Source organism: Coturnix japonica, chromosome 8 (genome assembly GCF_054131305.1).
Source record: "Coturnix japonica strain WE chromosome 8, WE-NBRP24, whole genome shotgun sequence".
Taxonomy (NCBI): Eukaryota; Metazoa; Chordata; class Aves; order Galliformes; family Phasianidae; genus Coturnix; species Coturnix japonica.
In genome coordinates this window covers 29,461,931-29,482,826 of record NC_140670.1, presented here as the reverse complement: position 1 = coordinate 29,482,826, position 20,896 = coordinate 29,461,931, and the positions used below count along the sequence as shown (strand labels likewise).

Sequence of the window (20,896 nt, the reverse complement as noted above, 5' to 3'; positions counted from 1 at the left end):
TAATGAATATAAACAAAACACACGGTTAGTTTTAAAAGTATGCATTTCTTTTTTATGTATGTTCTTTAGGATAGTGGGGCTTTTGTTTCAGATGACTACCAGCACCTATCATTTCAACATTAATTGCATAAGGAAGTAGGAGAATATTGGTTTGGATCTTGCTCTTTCCATGTAACATCTCTCACATTACATGTGTTGATTCATTACCTGAAGAAATGGTGATGTTCTCAATAGCAAGAGCAGCACGTGTTTTTTGTAGTATAAAAGCTAATGTGTTATTTTGTGTTTATAAGTGATCCCCTCTCTGGTGGGACATGTATGATGTCCCATGTATATTTCACGTTGCCTTTGACAGTCATGGTCCCCTGTGGCTGTATTGGCCATGTGAAATGGTATAGCCTGCTCAAAGAGAGGGTTTCCTATGTTGGGCCTGTTACACATCTAATGGTCTGAATGGTATGTGAGAAATCAAGGCCAAGGAGCCAAGTATTCATTGAGAAACTGGAGAAAACACAGTACTTACAAATGCTACAAAGGATTATATTGTATGAAAACTTTTCAAGGAGGAGGAGAATGTGCTTTTAAAAAATGCTGTTTACTTTATGTAACAGATCCCTGAACATTTTGCCTGAAATGAGTACTGTGCTTGTTATCCTTGTTAAAGAACACAGCCTCTTTTATGTCTGTAGATTTCTTTGTAATTGAGTTAGTGAAATAACACTGTAGTTCATGCCTTACTAAAAGTTCCTTACTGAGCTGATGCTGCAGTTGGCAGATGTGACTGAGCCCATGCTATGCCATTCCAACGTAAGGCTCCCTTACACACAGCAGTCTTTTACCTGGAGAAGAAAATCCTTTCTATGTTGTTGTGGGCAATCTTTTATAACATTTAATAATTTCTATGCAATTCATTTTTGCAAAAGAAATGCAACCTGCTTTATCTGCTTATTATTCCAAACTCTCAAACTTTGACCCATCTTAAAGGTTTTCATATCGGCTACGTGATTTCATTTGGCTCTACTGAAAAGCTGAGGATATTGTATGAAACAGTGATTACCAAATGTGAAAGCTTCTCCTAAATGAAGAGAACCTCACTATCCCCATCTAATATCCTCCTGTGCTCCAGATTTAACTCTCATTATTTTCATCATTTCATTTTTATGCTATCTTCAGCTACATACCTAGTTTAATGCTACACGACTGAATATTGTACAGCCTTTATTTTGGGACTTAATGGTTGGGTAAGTCTGTTGGAATGATTTTTGTCCAAGTGATTGATTTCTTTTGACACACGTGGTAACAATTAGAATAACTTCTACTGCCCGTCATCTCTTCAGTCTACGCTACTGTATCAAAATACTTGATTAAACCCTCCTTCTGCTGTTGTAATGCAAAACAGTTGGTAATAGCAGGTAGTACTGTCAGATTTATTGAGTGAGAAGCTGCTTTCTGAAGATCTGGCAGTACAGTGAAAAACACAACTAGATGGGTAATTTAATTGAGCACTGTGAAATTCAGGATTGAAGTAACTTAATGTTGGAGGGAAAGGCACGGCAGAGTCAATTGCACAATACAATTGAAATTAGGAGATAATCTTTGTAAAATGAGGCATCCTGGTTTAGGTGCTTTTACACATTGTGGAGGTGTACTTTGTGTGTTCAAAGCACAGTGCACATCAGCAGTGGTCTTGCAGAAGCTGTTCTTTGTGATGCCAAGAAACTCTGTAAGTTCTGATGCAAGAGAGAGCTCCAGGTTTTTAGATGCAAGTTCTTTTGTTGGTCATAAAGAGTAAAACTTACATAGTGAGCTGATAAGTGCTCTTTGTAAACCTATTCTCAAAGAATCTCAGTGGCAACACCGAGAAACTGAACTTTGGTGACCAATGGCTGCTGATCCCAGATACGTAACCAAAATGTGGAGCTGGAGTTGGACTCGATGGTTGTTATGTGTCCCTGCCCACTGTGATTCTATTCTATTCTACAGTGAAAATAAAAAAACAATATAGAGAATTAATGTTGTTTTCCCTGTTTCTCAAATTCCTGTTTTCCTTTCTCTAAAAGAGTATAGCAGGAAAGATTTTTCACAGTATTTTCTTTTAAAATCCTCATCTAAAATTGTTTTTATACTGGAAATCTACCAGTCTGATAATGAGATCCTGTTTCTTCTCAGGCAGAGAATCCACCGAATGGACCAGAATGTGGCTATGGTTCTTTTCACCAGCAGTACTGGCTAGATGGGAAGATAATAGCTGTGGGTGTCATTGATATCCTGCCCTACTGTGTGTCCTCTGTCTATCTGTACTACGATCCAGACTATTCCTTCTTATCTTTGGGAGTCTACTCTGCATTACGGTAAGAGGATTTTTGTTTTCTGGTTAGATGTAATAGTAAGATTTGATACTTATTTTTAACTTGAGACTTTATTTCCACTCCATAAGTATGCTGCTAACACTGTAGCAAAAATTAATTCTCAACAGTTGGATGCATACCTAAATATATTCTACATTTTTCTAATCTTTCTAATTAGCTAAATACTTATAACAATGAAAAACTCAGAAGGGAAATACCTGGTCTTTATTCCCCAGAGAATAATTTAGTGTTGCTTGGTTTCAGCAGAGAGAAGTGTCTTTTTTGTTTGAGTGGAAATAATTCTTCCTTTGCCGTAGCTCAGTCACCAAATGAAATTAATCACTTCTATGCTTGTGTGCACAGTGAGATCGTAAAAACTGTCTTCTGAATTAGTGGTTTCCTGCTATGCTATTGCTGAGTATGTTTTCAGGTTTGTTAATCTCATTACCTTCTGTCTGACAGACAGAGTAATCCTGTGAATTTTAAAGATTTAGGTTAACTATCAACTGTTCTGAGTGTATTCCTCGCTTTGTAGAGGTGAATTTTGTGTTTTGTGAATAACCTACTTATGAATTACACGAATGCATCTGTCGGGAGCTGTCTCGCTAAGTTCACTGCTAAGTTGCTGACATCAGTTTAGTGGTTCATCACTGCAATCACTCCATATTTACCACGTGCTGGGCTTCCAGCAATCACACCTTTAGCCAGGTTAGTTTACTGAGTAGAAGACTGCTTCAGTAACCTGCTTAGTGAGCTGAGCTCTTGGTGAACAACCTGTTAGTACTGGAGCTGGTGCAAGAGCTGTGGTGGAGCCATGAAGCTGGGAATGGCTGAACACAGTGCAGAACTTCCCACTCTGGTAAGCTTCTAGAGATCAGCTAAGCTCTGTGAGAGGTTTTTCCTGTTGCTTTTGGCAAGAGTTGATAACGCTGCCTTCCTGATGGCTTTCCTCACCTTGTTCTAGAGATTTTTCCTTGTGAAGGAGAGACTGTAAGGTCATAGGAAAGTTTAGGCAGGAAAGGGCCTCTGGGCGTCTCTGGTCTGGTTCTGACTCAGATTGGGGTAACTTCTGAGTTGTTGTGTGATTTAATGTAACTGTCAGTGCAGCATCTCATTTGGTCTGTAGTGAAGAGTCTGAGTTACCATTTTTCTGAATCAGAAGGAATCAGAAGTAACAAGTAGAAAAACATTGGAATGACTGTGATGTAGAAACGATCTTTGCCTCTATTAGTGGTCAGGACTTTAATACAAACACTTGATACTTAAAGTTAGACTTCTCTTTTTAATGCAAGTTGCCATAAGCAAATTCTAAGAGTTGTTTTTCAGTACCTTTATGTATCACATTACTTTATGTAATAATAGGCTGACATAATCCATGCTTTATGGATTCTTGAAATGATTTAAACTTATCTACCTAATAAATATAAGGCTTTGTCATGGCAGTATGCTTGTGTGGCTCAACTGGTGAAAAAACAGCTTGTAAATTCTGTTGCATTTAAGGCAATAAAAGAGTTCTCAGTAGGCTTGGGGGGTTGGGGACAGCCTTGTTCTCTTTTCAGAAAGGGGGGAAAAAAGCCCTTAAGAGTTGGGGAGGATTTAGGAAGCTGCGAAGGAATCTGATACCTTAAAAGCTGTTGCCAATTTTACTCTGAGGAGGTTAAACTGTATTGCAGAGCTATCACTTCCACTTCATGCTATTCTGGGTATTTTTGCTCCTGAGTCGTAGAAAGGATGAAGTTTTGAACATCTTTTGAAACAAGAAGGCATTTGAGTACAGAGTGAGGGGAGAAGAGACTATGTGTAATATATAAGTCTGAGAAAAGGCTGGGGGAAGCTGAGTAGGACATACTGAGTGATTCTTATTGTCATTTTTTGTACCTACAATCATTAGCAGTAGGTAACCACAATATTTATAATCTATATTTTGTAAGAGGGAGAAAAATGCTTCAAGTTCTTCTGGAATTTAGCACCGAAATACTGAGTTTTGTGTTGATGAACTGAGTGTATGTAGGACTGCTACTGCAGCCCAACCTCATTACTTTATGGTCATTAAAAGTTTTCTTCACTCTAAGTCTTTTCAAGTTGATCACATGGCAGGGCAAAAGGCAAAGATGGGTGTTTGTTAAGCCTCACACAATGTTTTGTTTGTTATCTTCATTGATAGAAGACTGGACCTTCAATATGTCAAAAGCCAGGTGGTTGTAAAGCATTTCTTTGAATGATGAAACAAATGTAGGGGTTGTATTCATAAATAATTAGTCCTTTTTGTTTTCCTTTCATAGGGAAATTGCTTTTACTAGACAACTTCACGAGAAAGCTCCTGATCTCTGTTTTTATTATATGGGTTTCTACATTCATTCGTGCCCCAAAATGCGATACAAGGTAAAGTGTGTTTTTACTTCTTTCCTTTGTGTACAATTATTCAAAGCATTTGACAGTTCTCATAGTAGCATAATATTTTTGTAAGCGTCGCTTTGGATTTCCAAATAGGCTTTACATGGTTAAACGTGGATGCTGGTTACTCTTTAACTTGACTTTGGATTATTTATTTTTTTTAAAGCTTAGCTGCATGTGGTATTTATTACAAGTTGGCTTAAAAGCCGTTCACTTGGAGAGATTTTCGAGGCTGACAGATAATAGTTTGTCATTTGCTTACCTGGGTGTCTCGTGTTTGCTGTATATCTGGCAACAGACTGAAATTCTCCCTTTTTTTTTTGTGTTTGACTGAATATTTGTGGAACTGTTGCTTAGTGACCATAGGCAGAGATAGCATGACTTCCTGGGGCTTACTCTGCAGATAAAGCTATGGGAAGCCAGATTGTTAGGAATTTTGGATCAAGTAACAGAAAGGGTCAGGAGAATCCCAGAACGTTTGGCACAAGCAGTATATCACCGAATCCCCTTTGTAATCCCTGTTAGCCTCTACTTTGTTTAGACCTATATGCCCAAGGGTCCATCTCTTCTCTGTTTGTTAGATCCCATCTTGTCTTTAGAAAGATATCGTTCTTTGTCAGTATTGCTGCACCGTATCAGAATAGTGAAAACTGACAGAGATTTGCTGAACGTTTACAAGTAACACTGTATGTTAATAACATGGAAATGTAGAAAGCAAATGAAATCTAGCTCAAGAGTTCAGTTTGTTCTTTTTTCATCCTCAAAGTGCGCAAAAAACCTGCATTTTCAGCTAGTTTTGAAATAGTCAAAAAGCAGTAAGTGACCATTGTGGAAAAAAAAGGCAAAACACTGAAATGAATTGTAAAGCTAAGCAATGAAATGCTTCTGGATGATGCTATTGCCATTGTGAAGTGGTTGGTAGAGCAGAGTAGGAAGAACTGACTTGGCAGATTGAACGATTTAAGTAACGCCTGCTTGGCTTAGTGGCATAATGTGTTGAAAGCCTTGCCTGGTTCTGGTTTAAAGAGGTGTTAGAGGTTCCCTTTTCGTAGTCTGGGAGAAGGAAAGGCTGTAGGTAAGTGTTATGCTGACATTTCTATTTGATTTTTCTAAAGAAAAAGGCAAAAACACCTGAGCCTGAGTACTGGTTTACACCATACTGCCTTTGGAAGCTCATGTTTGTCAGTCTGGATGCTTTTGAAGCTGCCTTTTTTTTTTCCTGCTGACAGGGGATGTGTAAAGAACAGCGACTTGATGTCGATTTAAGGAGTTTGACAGGGTTCCACTTTGCATTAAGTCAGTCTCAGTCTTCTGCACAAGACCTGGCTGAGATAATTGGGGATCTGTGCAACAGACTGTTCTGCTCGTTTATGTTATAATCCGAGAGTGATGAATTAATGTTGTCTGCACATGGACATAGCAGAATGCTTTAGTTTTAAATACACCACTCCTAGCTTGGAGGTATAGATATATATAAATGTCAGTCTTGTTCTACATGGGTACTTCGTTGGAATGCAAATTGTAGACATCTCCACTACAATCAGCAGTGCAGCTGTTGGATGGGTGGCTGCTGCTAAGCATGTCGGGGCAGAACTCAGCTCATTTTTAGTGGCCAGCCTGTGACATTTTCATCTTCTGCTTTTACAAATGATACAGGTTTTGATGTAAATAGTGTGTGATGTGATGTCCAGTGAAGATCAGAGGCCTGAATGTAATGGAAGAGTACCCTCAAAGGCAGGGCGGGTTTCCAGTAGCTCAGGAATAGGGCTGAGAAATTCTGAATTACTAGCAGCAATATAATGGGTAAAGAGCATCATCGACCACAATGGATCAGATTGGTAATTACACAAGTCTTGAAAAGCGAGCTTTCTTTTGACTCCTTTCCTCCCTGTTCCTTTGGTTCCCAAACAACTTGCGTTTGATTGCAATGTCATTTTCTCTAATGGCAGAGTGTCAGGGAAATTGCAGATAACAAAGGGAATATCTCATAATTCTAGTCCAGTTCTTTAGTTCCCAGCTCTTCCAAGACTTGTTCCAATCTATGGGTTAATATTTACGTGCCAGTACAGTAAAATCTACATTAAATTGAGACAGAAGGATTTCTGTAGTCCTAACTATATTAATATGGAAAAATATGATGAAAAACACAAAGCAGTGGCTTTATTCCATTTTTGGGGGGTTGGGGAGGGGTGGATAGATCAGCTACATACAAGATTAAAATGGTTCTGTGTTAAAATTCATGACCTTGTGGTTAAAGTCTTCAGGCTTTGTTAGATGTGGTAGTTCTTATGTTGGGAAAGTAGTATCCTGGAACAATTCCTAGCACTTGTAAGATGCAAAGTCTTTCTCCTAATGTGTTCTGGAGCCTGTGATAAAACACCACCTTATACTTCAAGTTTTATCTTAGGATAACGCTGGACTCAGGTTTGCTTCTTAAGTGTTTTCTTTCTATGTCTGTAAGTGTATTTTCAGCTAAAGACATTTGTTTACAGATATATATTCATAGAATTTCAGAACTAAACCAATGGCCACATCAGAGAGATGCTTGAGAGCTCTTTCATTGTTTTAATTCTGCCAAGCTTTTGTCTGATTTATCCCACAAGATATTTTGCTGTGGTTCTATGTTATTAAACTTGCATTTTCCAGTTGCTGCTGAGCTCACTGTGATGCTAAATTAACTTCTTCCCATTGTAGCTCTTTGATTTTGCTGTCATCCACCAGACTCAGAATCAATAAGACTTTGGTTTTGTGCTTCTGGTCTAAATAGTAAGTGCACTTGCTGCTCCTGACTTTTTAAATCTTATTCTCCTCTTAGTTCTTATATTGAGAAGGGAGTTTCTTTACTTCTGGTTGTGGATATTTTGTGATTATTATTATTATTTTTAATGCCTTTTCAATGTCAATATCGGCATGCAAATAAGTGCAACTGGAGCACCTATTATCTCTGGGTTTGGCCAGCCATCCCCTTGCCCTGACACCACTCCATGTGAAGTCAGTAAATAAATAACATCAGCAGGCTTTGAACAGACCCATTACCTCCTTGCCTCACTATCTGTGTGCTATTTGAAGACCATTCTGTGATTTGAAGAGATGTTTTGACTGAAATCTTTATCCAGACTTGTAGGCAAGCCAAAGTAAATGGAATTATTTCAAACAGTCTACTTTGGTATCAAGGCATGGCCAGACTTCAGATAGATGGAATACTAGAAAGGGTTCTGAAATGTCAAAAAAGAAACAAAAGGCTGATTCATCTGTGATTAATCTTTCTTGAACTGAATACCTCAGGCTGACTGCGGTCGTAAGCGGTGCCCCTGGAATTTTATAGTGCTCCAGAGCCAATTTCTTTGGCTGATTTTAGGAATTTTCAGCATCACTCCTCCTGCAGCAGCACGATGCAGCAGCAGCCTGCAGCTCCAGCTCCCATGTTGGTCTGCCTCCCACCTGGGGCTTTTTTTCACCCTTCCTGGCCACAGAACTCAGTTAACCTTTACAAAAAGCTTGGGTTCCCTGCATGGGCTGAACTGTGTGAAGGAAAAGTGACTTAATACAATGCGTCTTAATACAAACCTTTGTGAGTTTTTGTTATATAAGCACAAGCTGCCCCAATTGTGCCACTGAAATAGCTTTGAAAAGCGTCATGTAGAAAAAGCTGGTGTAGGTATACCTGTGTGCTTTATCTTTTTACTTAGCATGTACTAAAGCTGCCACCAGCTGTAAGCCTGTTTTTCTCCATGCTGTCACTATTAACAATGGGAATAGATGATGAATCAAATTAGGGAATGGGACTTGCTGTGCTCAGGTCTGTTTGCACTGGTACCAGTGGCTTCTGCAGGGTTAGTTCTGTTGGTTTCTAGGAAGACCATACATCAAAATAAATTCCCAATGTGTTTACAAATAGGTCATATACAGTCAACTGGATATTCTGACAAGGCAATATTTATTATAGTTTACCAAGTTCTGTGCAATGCTACTTTTTGATAAAGAACTATAGGTTGAAAAGCTGATGCAGACTCATAGAAAGCCATACACATTTTGATAGTGCAGTCGTTTTGGAGTGTTTTTTGTTTCTTTTTTTGCAGAACTGTTTGGAAACAAGATAACAAAAAGTAAAGACTGAATCATATACTAATAACAGTTGTAAAGTATAAGAAAATCTGAAAATGATGAATTGCAGAACAGAGTGGAAAGTCTCCCTGCTTTTCAATGGCATCCAGCTTTCTGCATGGCTTGTTACCACAGTTTTTTAGCCACGTTACTTGTACTTTCCTTCCACTTCTTCATGGGACTTCCTCTGTGGTCGGGTTACTGCTCTGTGTTGGTATCAGCAGCTGAAGCCAAGCTCTCATTTTCTTGGAGCCATGAATGTGCTCTGTGTGTTCCTTCTAATGGTTTGGGTTGGTGACTGCAGGGAAAAAAGACCACTCTGAGTTATGACTTGGCTTTCGGTATTCAAACCCAAAGGGATTCTCTAGAACTCCTTGAAAATGGCTGGCCAAGACTTGCAGTGGTATTTCATATGATGGACTCGGCTGCTTGCTGTTCCCCCCCCAGTTGGGACAACGATGTTGTTATGAGCATTGAAAACCTTTGTTCTGAGTAGCAACAACCATCACTGAGTGCTGACAGTGGATTTCCAATGCAAATAAAAATGCTTAAAAGCAGAGCATCCATTTCCCTGTTGTTTCTTATGGCAGTTCAAGATAATGAATGCAATTACTATTATAATTTCCTCTAAGCTGCTGCGTTCTGTAAGGTATGTAATTGGTAAATGATTGTGGCTTTTCCTTGGTGCCTGTGTTGAAGCTGTACTGAGTTTCACACCAGATTTGCAGGGCTAAAACTAGTCAGAATCCACTTTACCACTAGAAACAAATGCAGAGCTCAGCCAAGTCTTTGGAGTTAAGGAACCTCAGTTTTCCTTATGATAACGATATAGCTTATCATTTATAGTTCAGGTGTTCTGAAGAATACAAATATGGTAGAGGTGGTATTAGTCACCTATATGTGTACATCAGTAGTACATGTTGTACGTGTTTCACTTGCTGCATCAGGCTTTTCTATTTGAGTTGGTTTTTCTATGCTGTTTCTTTGATAAATATAATTTTGCTTATATGCACGAGGCCTAAATAAGCAAAAATCTAAGCCTGCCTTAATAAATGCACCCGAGGAAGGCTACAGTTTATTCCATGTAGACTAATTCTGTACCACCAGATGTTTTCAGAGTTATTAGAGGTAACCTGTCTGCCTCTGTCAGAAAGAGCTGCTGAAAAGATTTGTTCAGGATTGTGTTAATAAATCTGACACAAGCCATCTTCTGCATGTTAATAACTGCTTGGAAGCGTATCATGTCTAATTCATGGCTCTGCATGGTCATGAATTCACTGCTCATTACTGCCTCGGACTGAATTTGAAGAGGACTTGTAGCAGCTATTAGCAATTAAAGTGAGAACTGTAGATTTTGAAATACATAGGCAAAAGTCACGTGGTTTTGGTTTGCTTTATTTTGGGGTTTTTTTGGGGGGGAGGGTGGAATAATTTCTTCCCAATTCACATCATTAATTTCTCTCCTTCATCCCAGGAATGAGGTCATGGCTCGCGTTTCAGTATTTTCCATTTACGATACTATAAATCCACTGGTCAGTGCTATAGTAAATGTTAGGTGCATGCAAATCAATGTGCTTTTTCCCAGTCTCTAACAACAAGTGAATTAATGAAGTGCTGTTTTGTTGGCTTTGCTGTGTATTTTGTTGACTTAATTATTCGTGGATGCTCTTGCATTGCTGGTTAGCATCCTGAATTTGGTCAATCTGTCTCTCTTTGGCTGTTCCCAAAGATAAGTGAATTTAGCATATGCACAGGGCTCAATGAGTGCAGTGCCTTCATTTCCCATGCAGCCATGTCTCTCTGTGAGGCTACTCAGAGGGATGCAAGTTTTCAAGCCATGGGCAAAACAGCAAAGATTTTGTGTCCTGGAGAACAAACAGCCCTTTAAATCTGTCACTGAAGCCACCGAGACACTGGTCAGCTTTATCTCTGCACCAAGTCTGTTGAGCCTGCTGATACCTGTAATATTGGAACTCACTGAATTTGGTTGCTCTTATTGTGTTCTTTCTGACTTCTGCTTTTCACTGATGAAATTTGTTTTAATTAGGCAGTGTTGTCAAGTGGGATTTATTTGGTCTGGAAGCCAGGAACTCCTGCTCCTCCTGGCTCTGCTGTATTTCACCTTGCAGCCTTTACAGTAGGAGCTGGCTGACAGGTCAGTTAATCCACGCAGGTTTCTTTTTTTTCTCCAATTTTATAGGAAAGATTTAATGGTGGATACTTTAATGAGGTCTGCTTTTATTAAGAGTCTGTATTTTACAGAATTATCACAGTATGTTTCTCTGAAGTGTTGCATTTAATCTGGACAACTATTCTTTATTTGGAGTCATTATTTGAGTTTATTTAGCTGCTCACTGTACAGAGTAGAAGTATATTAACAAGGTTCTATTATTTGTCCTCAGTCCTTGAATTACTCACAGTGCTTCCAACAGTCCAGTTTGTAAAAGGCTTCCTACATTTTATGACGATGATTGTTTGTACGTCAGTGTTGCTTGGGTAGGAATTGGAGTCCCAAATTGCTGTAGGAGAAACGATTTGGAACCTGGAAGAAAAAGAAAGTAGACTTGTCAGGGTCCATAAGGGATTCTGTAGTCTGTATCTTCGCTCCAAGGAAGGTCCAATTTCACTTGCATTAACTTTTAAGATGCATTGGAATGTGTATCTGCCAAAGGTTTCCTTTGTCTTTATACATTGGCAGTTATATCCTTATATAATTTTGTGCATTATTTGTTTTTCATTGCGTTGTCTGACATGAACTTCCTAAACAATGTTATTTCCAGCCACCCATCTACTCACCAAAATAAACCCCTCAGTTGCTTTTAATGTTTTCTCCAAATCACATTTGTTTTAATCCTCTTGCCATTCTTTATGATGTCCAATGGATTTTCTTCAGCAGATCCATTTCTTTCCTACAGAACGATGCCTAAAATTAGGCCCTCAAATGCTGAGGGCACACATTGCTTACAATGAAGGGGGCTGAACACTTGGTGTACTTGGTTTCAGCTGAGGAATTGGACTGTACTAAAAGGAATGAAATTATTTCAGTTTAGGGAGATGTTAATAGCAGTTATTTGCAGCATTATATGTATAGGATGACTGAGATTCTGGCTAGAAAGCTTTCAAAGGACCAGATAATCTTTTTTTCTTAATAGAATGTTGCACTTGTTTGCTTCTCTTCCCATTCTCACCCTGAATGAAAATGGTAATTTGAAAATGTTTTCACAAGTAAAACTGAGCTAGAATGACACAGGAGAAAGGGGATGAAAACGATTCCATTGTTAACTAATTGAAAAAGAATGGGTTCACGGAGCAGAAGTACACAGGAACCAAATGCTTTGTTTGATCCCAACACAAATGCACTGTTGTTCTATGAATGGACAGAAGAGGAGATGAGCTTTTTTGTTCCACTAATCTATTGATTTTATTTAAGATACTGAGGCTAGTATTCTGCAGGGCTACTTAGTGCTAATGTGTTCAGTAGAGTTTATTCATCATTTGTGAATGCTATTTTTCTCTTTCACATTCTTTTCATTTTATTCTTTGCTGGTTGGCACTGTGTGGTTTGCTATTAATCCTTCTTAATTATCTTCTATTCAGGGGTGGAGCAAAGGGATTGGCAGCCATTTTTGTGTTACATTCCGTTTGGGAGGACTTGCTGCTCATTGCATCCTCAGGTCGTATCTTCCAGTGGTAGTGAAGGATGCTGAGTAAAATGCTGCATGTATCTCATGAATGATTTGGTTTTGATAGAGCTTGTTTTGGAAGCTTTGGAAGATGGTTTGGTGAATTTGTCATCACAAACCTATTCTCAATCATTGAGTGTTGGTAAAGGAACTCCACACGTTAAATGTTGTTTCCATCACACTGATGACTGAATTGGGCATCCCCAGGCCCCTGTGGTGACAACCCCACCTTCTTACGAGGCTCTATTACTTTCACTTTGAAAAGTGGGAATGACCAACTGGTAAGGTCAAGCCAGAAGCATATGCATTTACACAGCTAGTAGATGCAAAGCGTGCAGGTACAGTGACTGCTATTGAATTTGGTACTGTAATTTCACTTTGTTCTATTTTGGATGCTTAATAAAAATGGACTTACTTGACAAGAAATCCACTACTTGAAGTTTAATATTTTTGTATCTAATAAGGGAGAAATAATTTGTTAACATAAGGGGGGATTTGAAAGCGAGTCAGTATGAAAAAGTACATGTTGAAAGAATGTGTTATTTCGTGCAGGGTATGTTTGCAGTTACCATTCCCTGTGAATAACCTGACAAAAATTCAATGCATCAATCTGTCTGGACATATTTTCTGCGTTACCCTATGCTTGTTCGGTGTTCCTGTATTTGGATTCCTTCCCGTTTCTTATGTTTAGCTCAGTTAGAGGCTCCTGAGCATTGAGGATACTACAAGTGTTAGTTTAGTGTTTCTTGTGGCAACGAATGGAGCTCTGATCTGTATGATTTGGTGACAAAACACACTTTTTGGCGGTGCTGGTTTGTTTCTCCTTGAGACTGCTCCATTGTTATCAAGGATGGTTCAGTTCAGATGCTGGCTTACAGGTGTTGAGATGTGAGACCCTAAAGGTGAGAACCCGCAAGGTGAGACCCCAAAGGTGCTCCTGGGAAGCACAGAGAACTTCGTGCACAGATGCTCCCCTCTCAGCAAACAAAGCAGCCTTGTTTAACAAACACTTGACAAGCTCAGCTGACCTAAAGTTAGAATGTTTATTTCAGGAATGGAAACTTACAGTAAAAATAAACATTTTTATGGGCAACAGAAGAAAGTTCTTTTAAAGTGTTCTTCTTTGATGGTCCGGGTTTTTGTACAGATACCTTTTTTTCCTGTAGTGTTACTTACTGTTAAGTTCTAACACATGGTTGGAATACTCTGGCAAAGCAAACCTTCTCAATCTGTTTCTTCGTGGATGGATAGGCAGTGTGACAATGTCTGACAGTGATGTGTGCTTTTGTCATTGCTGATAAAGAGTTGTGGGCACCTAAACGCTGAGATTTAATTCTTTTTTCTTCAGTTTTAGTATAATTCACATCTTTTTGTGCACAGTATGAATGCGTTAGTATTGCTTTTCAACGTGATGTAGTTGCACGAGCACTGCAAATGCTTTTTAAATTCATGCTTTATGTGCATAGCATAGCTTAATTTAAAGCCAGCTTCCCTTATCTGAATTCTTATCCGGGACTGCATTTCAGCTCCTTTGAATATTGGCGATTCACAGTTTTGAAGAGCTGTCAATTAGTCGCCTTATTTATTATGTAGTTGAATACCGCACAGAATGAGTCAGTAGCTGGGCATGGAAGTGAAATATGGAATGACTCAGTGCAAGGCGACCAGCAGGCACAGACTTTCCTGGGCACGCCTTGTTTTCTTGCCCTTGGAGTCTTGTCTGGAGAGAATTTTGCCAAGTTCTGTGCATTTCTGGCTGAGCTTTTGGAAACCCCATTAAAGGCAGAAACAGAGATTTGGGAAAGTCTTGTACAGAGGCATTATTCCCATTGACGAGGTGAGTTTGGCCAGCGATTAAAAAGCAGAGGTGAGGCTGTGATGGGTGTAGGAGGTAATGTAGAGTGGATCTTATGGACCACTGAGGGGCTTTGGGGTGGGTGGTTGGGTATGGAAGGTTGGGTCCGGAGCTGGAAGAAGAGAAATCTGTCTGAGGAGAGCAGTATGAGGGATGTTGGGAAAGACAAGGAAGGCTTGGAGCTGCTGAGCATGAGTGAATGCCAGGGAAAACAGCAAAGGGCTTGGAGGGTAATCACAGAACCAGCAGCTATAACGAGGAGTTGGGTTTGAGGCCAGACATAAGGGTAAAGCACACTCCAAAGGGTTAGATTTGGAGAAATTCTGGGGCAGGAGATATTGGGAGACTCTGCACCCAGCAGCAGGAAGGTGCGCTTGCAGGCATAGGGGCTGCAGCAGGGTGAGCTGGAGAGCAACGTGTGTGCTGAAAAGTGAATACTGGTCTTGTTGGAGAATACACATGCTCTTCTCTTGTGTCGTCCTTCAGAGTTGTTAAGGGTCTTATTGGTAAAGAAAGGGTATGGAGTTGAAGTGAATCATGAGGGTAAGGCTTTGGGTCTTAGTCTCTGCTTTTGCAAACGTCACAGAAGATTCCAAAGTTGATTTGCGTAGTTTTACTTCTTGGCACATCATAATTCCATTCAGTGGTTTAAAAATGACTAAGAGTTGTGCAGAAAGCCTTCACACACACTTGTGTTTTACTGGTTAATGCAACACACACTAGGATGCTTCTGCCCTTTTGATTGTTTCACTTGATGATAAATATAAGAAAATGTACGAAATAAATTATTTAATAATTACAAGAAGTAATGTGAGCTCGTGGCAGCTCTTTAAGGGAATGATATAGGATCCCCATGATTGAAATACCTTTTTCTTTTTTTCTGCCACTTCTCACAGCTGCCAAAATAAACTCCTTTTAAGATGGACTGAAGTCAGCATAGCTGGTGTGTTTCTAATGGAGCATTCCTCCTGAGGCCCTGGCTTGGGTTTTATCTCTTTGTCATAGCTTTTCCTAATCTCTTGTTCCAAGTTTATTGCTGGGGTCTCCTTAAGAATTTCTGTGGTAGAATTAAAGTAAATCAGCTCCATCTCAGTAATCAGATGATTTGTGTTCTGACCACATATGAGCTTAGCTTTTCTTTTTCTTTCCATTGGTTTCCCATAAATTTTCTCTTTAACCATTCTTGAGGATCAACGTCTCATATCTTTGTATGCCAAAGACCAGGATTCTATGAAATGCTTGTTTTCATGTAGATAAAATGTAAGCAGTGTAGGTGAGCAACTCCTCTGAGTTTCTGCATGAGATGCATTGGAAAGAATAGAACTAAAGGGATGAGAATCAGCACATCTTTTAGAACAGGAAGGAGAACACACTGAGGAGATTCGGGTTGGATGTTAGGAGAAATTTCTTCTCTGAAAGAGTGATCAGGCTCTGGAACGGGCTGCCCAGGGATGACTGGATCATCTCAGAGGTCTTTTCCAACCTTGGTGATTCTGTGAATAATTCCTTTACATGTTCACTTCTCAAAAGCAGTGTGAGGTTTATGGGCTACAAGGTCAGTTTTGTTTAATATGAATAATATGGTTTGGAGATTACAGCATGTTTATCTTTGGTAACAAAAGGTAGCTGAGCTTCCAAGAGTATCCAGTTGGGCCCTGAAAGCTCTGATTGCATAATGAATGTCGGGTTTAGATAAAATCACTCATGTTTTTGTTACTCAAGTGTCAAGCAAGCATTTGCAAAAGCAACTGTGGCTTCTGTGGTTAAGTCCAAATTGGGGGTGTTCAAGGAAAGACTGGATGTTGTGTTGAGGGACATGGTTTAGTGGAACCTATTGGTAATAGATGATCGGATGGAATGGATGATCTTTTAGGTCTTTTCCAACCTTGGTTATTCTATGATTCTATGTTATTTATTTGACAACTTATCCACAATCCATACATTTGTTAATTGAACTCCTTTTAGAGATAACGCTTCCTTGTAAGTAGGGTACTTCTGATGATAAATCTGAAGCATCCAACCATCTTTAATATTTGTAAAATACAGTTCTGTTCTTCATTCTGTGTGTATGAATCTTGAGGGCTTGTTTGTTTGTGATGTGGGAGAGAACTGGATTCAGATGTCCAGCTCAGTCCTGCTGGCTGTGAATGCAGGGCGTTGGGGTTACTCTTCTGGGGTCAGCAGGGACCTTTTCTGTTTGTGGAATGAAGTCAGGGAGCAAGGGTCTGCTGGAGAATGGAGCTGCTGGGATTCCAGTGGGGTTGTCTTTCAGTGGGAGGACTGAATTTAATAAACCTGATGCACTCGTGTTGTGCTGCTTAGCTCTAACGGATCGCTGTTGATGATTTGGAATTATTTTGTTTGCGTAGTCTGAGAGCTTTGTTTTAATCAGCTGGGTGGAAATGGAGATGAAGGCAGCCTTAATTCACTTTTAATAAAAGATCAATGGGTTTATTGTGAAGAAATAGGATACAGATGTAAACTGCACTTGATAAAAGAATTAAATGTGTGTTTAACCTTCCCTTCTTGTTTTTTCAGTGCTACTGGTGCTTGACCTTTTTTTGTTTTCCAGACTATTCTCTTTCTTGGTAGTTTTACGTTTTAAGTTCTACTTAGACTACAAAAACAAACTCTGCTGATGTTTTTCCATCTCAAATGCTTACCAGATCCCTCAGATTTTACCAAATATTCAACAAGTAATCTCCAGGCTTAAGTCTCATTAAAACCTTTGCCCTTCCTGTGGGACAAAAGTTCAGAGAAGTTCTGGTCAATTTTGATGTGGAAACTGTAAAACAAAAAATAGTAATAATACTTCACGGTGTGAAGTATTAATTTAGGCTTGGCAGCTTCACTGTAAAATGTGTTTCCAGAAGCTTCCAATTACAATGCAGCATATCTAATAGCACGATGGGGAAAGCACCTTAAGGTGGTTTTTTTTCTCTTTATATGAAGGAAGATGCTGCAGACTTCTTAGCCTTTAGAAATCACCCATTTGATTGAGTAGTTTCTGTGGATTGCCTTTTTAATTATGTCAATATAAAGCGAGTGCCAACACTTGACTGGGAAACCCACCCTTGTGTGTCCCTGGGTTCCCACTTCCTCTGCTGAGTGATTCATGGGATGTGGGTTTAGCTGGTAGAGGAAATAAAATACCTTTAAGGGAGAAAAAACTCTTACCTCTATCGTGCTTGTTAAAACTGTTTCCATACAAGCAAGGATACTGAAGAGCATCAATGGTTGGTTTAACTTATGGCTCCGACTCTGTTTCATGTCTCTGGTTGGTGTGACCTCTCTGTGTCATCGCTTCCGTTTCTCTCATCTTCAGGGAAACTTATTGACTCAATTCTAAATCTGAGGGAAGAGGAAACCTCAGAACTGTTTACTGGCTTTTGCCTCCTAAATTAGGTATTATGACCCCTCCCAAATAAATACTGAATTTACAGTGGTGGATTTGGGGTTGGAACTAGCTGGCACTGCTGGAATGTACCACCCACCCCTCGCTGTGCTCACATCTGCTGCTTGGTCTCCGTACACATTTGGCAAGCATTGATGAATGTCAGTGGGTGCCTTATTCCCACATTTAGGAATTCAGTTCCACACCTTTGCTCCTTACACACTTCCATGTCAGACGCCATTGTGTCAGACTGCCTCTCTGGTGTCATCTGTCAGTCACTGCTTATACCACCACCATCCACCTCCGGCACTGTGGGCCAAGGTAATAAAATGGGAGGCATTACATCTGGATCAGCCCTCATATTTTACTGTCTAGGGGCAAGATCTTATAGGATAGTAAGTCAGCAGTCTGTGTACATAGGAGCCTATCTGTGCTTGCATACCTGTCACCCTGTGCTTGTGCTTTCATGACTGTTCTGAGAGATGCTTCCTTGGCCAGAGGCAGAAATAGCCAGCTGAGAAAATGTCATTAAGTCCACACGTAACTATGCTTAATTGTTTTTGCCTGTTGACGAAAAGGAGTACTTTTTCCTTGATCCTTAATTTGTTTCATCTGAATAATAGTGACTAAACATTCTTTAGGCTTTGCATTCCCATCCCTTTCAACTGCTTAGATAGTTGAACAGTTCAATGCCAGTTCTATTCTCCAGGTTTAGAGAATTTCCTAATGTTGAAGCTCCTCCATGGAACTGAAGGAATATTATTTTCACTTCAGATGGAAATGGGAACAAAATTGTTCTTTTATTCACGTGGACAGTTGTGACTTCCATCAGACATAACATTTGTATTTCTGACTCAAGCATTTAAATTTGATAGGACATAAGTCATGAAAGAGTTCATTCTTTTGCTCTAAATATTGTCAGGAGTTGAACGGAAAGAGAATTAAAAGAAGCTGGAATCACTGTAAACATCCAGAAAACAGCCTCCAAAACCATGTGTTGTTGCACTGGGGTGCACCTATAAAAGAAGAGCAGAGCTTGTGGATGTGACTTATTACAGAATGACATTCATTGATGTTGAAAATAAATCAACTATTAGTCTTCAGTACTTGGCAAAAACATGAGTTTTTTCTTTCCAAAATCATCACCATCATGAGCTATTTAATTCAAATGAAGAACTCTTAAATTGCACTGGGGGCAGCATGATGAAATCCTTAGATGTTTGCAACCTATTTACTGTATATCTGTTTTTCCAAGCTGATTTACGTAGTGAATTTCCAGTTTGAAAATTAATTAAACATTGCCTCCGTATGGCTATGGAGACTGAGAGTAAATGGATTAAGTGAGTTATGGCTCAAAGATAGATCTTTGTTTTAAGTCACAGGCCAGTGAATAATCTTATTTTAAATAACCTTAAAAAAAGATTTGATTAGGTTATTATTGCTGAGGTGGTGATTTTCTGTGTAGCAGAAGGGGAAAATAAATATCCCTGTTTAGTTTTGGGAATGTCTGCAAAGAATATCCTTTAAGTAAATCAAATACAATAGTAGAATTTCATCATGATTATCCGTAAGCTATTCCAGGAAGAATTCTGTGCATTGAAAAAGACAGTATTGCTATTTAATGGGCAATGAGCAAAATGCTCTATCACTAATGCAGTAAAAATTAAATCCCACTTACTGTGAAGTGTTCATTTTCTATTAAAAGGGTGTTTTCTTTTTGTCACTGTTACTTTGTGAGAATGAAGAACGTTTGAGACAAGCTGCCTTCTGAGGTGCTGAGTTTTTTAGTGTCAGCACCAGCTCAACAGATCGCAGGAGGATAACTTAAACACAGAGTTTCAGTAAGGAGAGCCAAAATTGCTCGAGTTCATCTTGGATAACATAAAATATACTGCATTAATTTTACTTTATTTTTTTTTCAAGTGCCGGGGTTAAGTCTGTACTCCTGAGCTAATGCAGAAATTACTGAAGGAATAAGCTTGTGTTTACAGTGAAGCTGTTTCTTACTCAGTTTGTTTAGGTTAGATTAAAACTATTCCTCTCTCATAAGAAAGTGTGGAAACGTGTAGCCAAACTGTACACGTGCAACTGATCTGACCTTTCTTTTCCTCCTTTCCCCCCTTGTAGGGTCAGTATAGACCCTCTGACTTGTTGTGTCCGGAGACGTATGTGTGGACGCCCATTGAGCAATGTCTCCCACTGCTTGAGCTTTCCAAATACTCTCGTTTCAACCAGGATGCAAAAGCAGGTAAGGTCACAAGTAATGATAAATGATGTAAATTGTCTCTCTCGTATTTATTGCATATCGGTATCATTTGCTTCTGAGAAGCTGCAGAAATGTTGCCTTTAAGGGGGAAGAAAGTCTAAAATTCACAACTCTTCCTGCAAGCGTTAGCGAGTAGATTGTTTTATCTCTGAACATATGCAACGTGAGTTTTAAATCCATTCTGTTTTACAGGTAGTACATCAGGTCAGATACACTGCTCGATATGGACACTGATTAAAAGTTTGAATAGAATTTGCATGGGATGTACTATGCAAATAGAGAATGATTGCAGGCAGCTGTGTGGTTTGGTGGGAGACAGCCTTGGGCTGTTGGTTGGATGCACTTTGGAAACAAAACATTTATAACCATCAGAAAGTTCTGTTGTTTAAGGTATGTCTGTCCTCATCAACCAGATATGTCATTAGATCGGTGAAAGGAAATAGGAAATAAAATGAGAGGTAAAATGAAGAACGGTTTTGGAGGCCAGAGGTGTTAGAGAGATTTTTTGTTACGCAGGAGGAAAGAAGTGTATTCATTTAAGCCCAGGATTGACAACTAAATGACTCTGCCTTTGACGGTGTTAACCCCATGTAAGCAAAGGGGCATTGTCTTCTCAGTTCTGTGCAATTCCTTTGGGATTTCATGCTTTTGGAAGCTGCAGGGTATAAAACATCGCATCGTTTTCAGCACAAAATACCTCACTGCAGACATTACTGGAGCTGTGACTTACATCCCGTGGTTAAAGGAAATTAAAACATAGCTACGTGTTGAAGTGTATTAGGCCTGCTGAGAGCTTATAGCCATTTGAGGTTTAAAGATTTGCTAGCTGTAAGGAAGCTATTTCTCAACAGC

The 20,896-nt window shown here is 39.4% G+C and overlaps 1 protein-coding gene across 11 annotated transcripts in view; it reads left to right on the top strand.

The window, feature by feature from the left end:
- The window catches only part of ATE1 (arginyltransferase 1), a 56,575-nt gene that overhangs the window by 22,898 nt on the left and 12,781 nt on the right, over nucleotides 1-20,896 (top strand). For 6 of the 11 annotated variants that reach the window (XM_015867498.3, XM_015867500.3, XM_015867496.3 and 3 more), the window contains 3 exons: nucleotides 2,170-2,351; nucleotides 4,631-4,730; nucleotides 19,906-20,026. In XM_015867498.3, the coding sequence (XP_015722984.2) occupies nucleotides 2,170-2,351; nucleotides 4,631-4,730; nucleotides 19,906-20,026 (403 nt within the window). Of the gene's footprint in view, nucleotides 1-2,169; nucleotides 2,352-4,630; nucleotides 4,731-8,821; nucleotides 9,406-19,905; nucleotides 20,027-20,236; nucleotides 20,435-20,896 lie in introns of those variants that run through there. The other 5 variants (XM_085555339.1, XM_085555338.1, XM_085555336.1 and 2 more) reach the window with 4 other exon arrangements.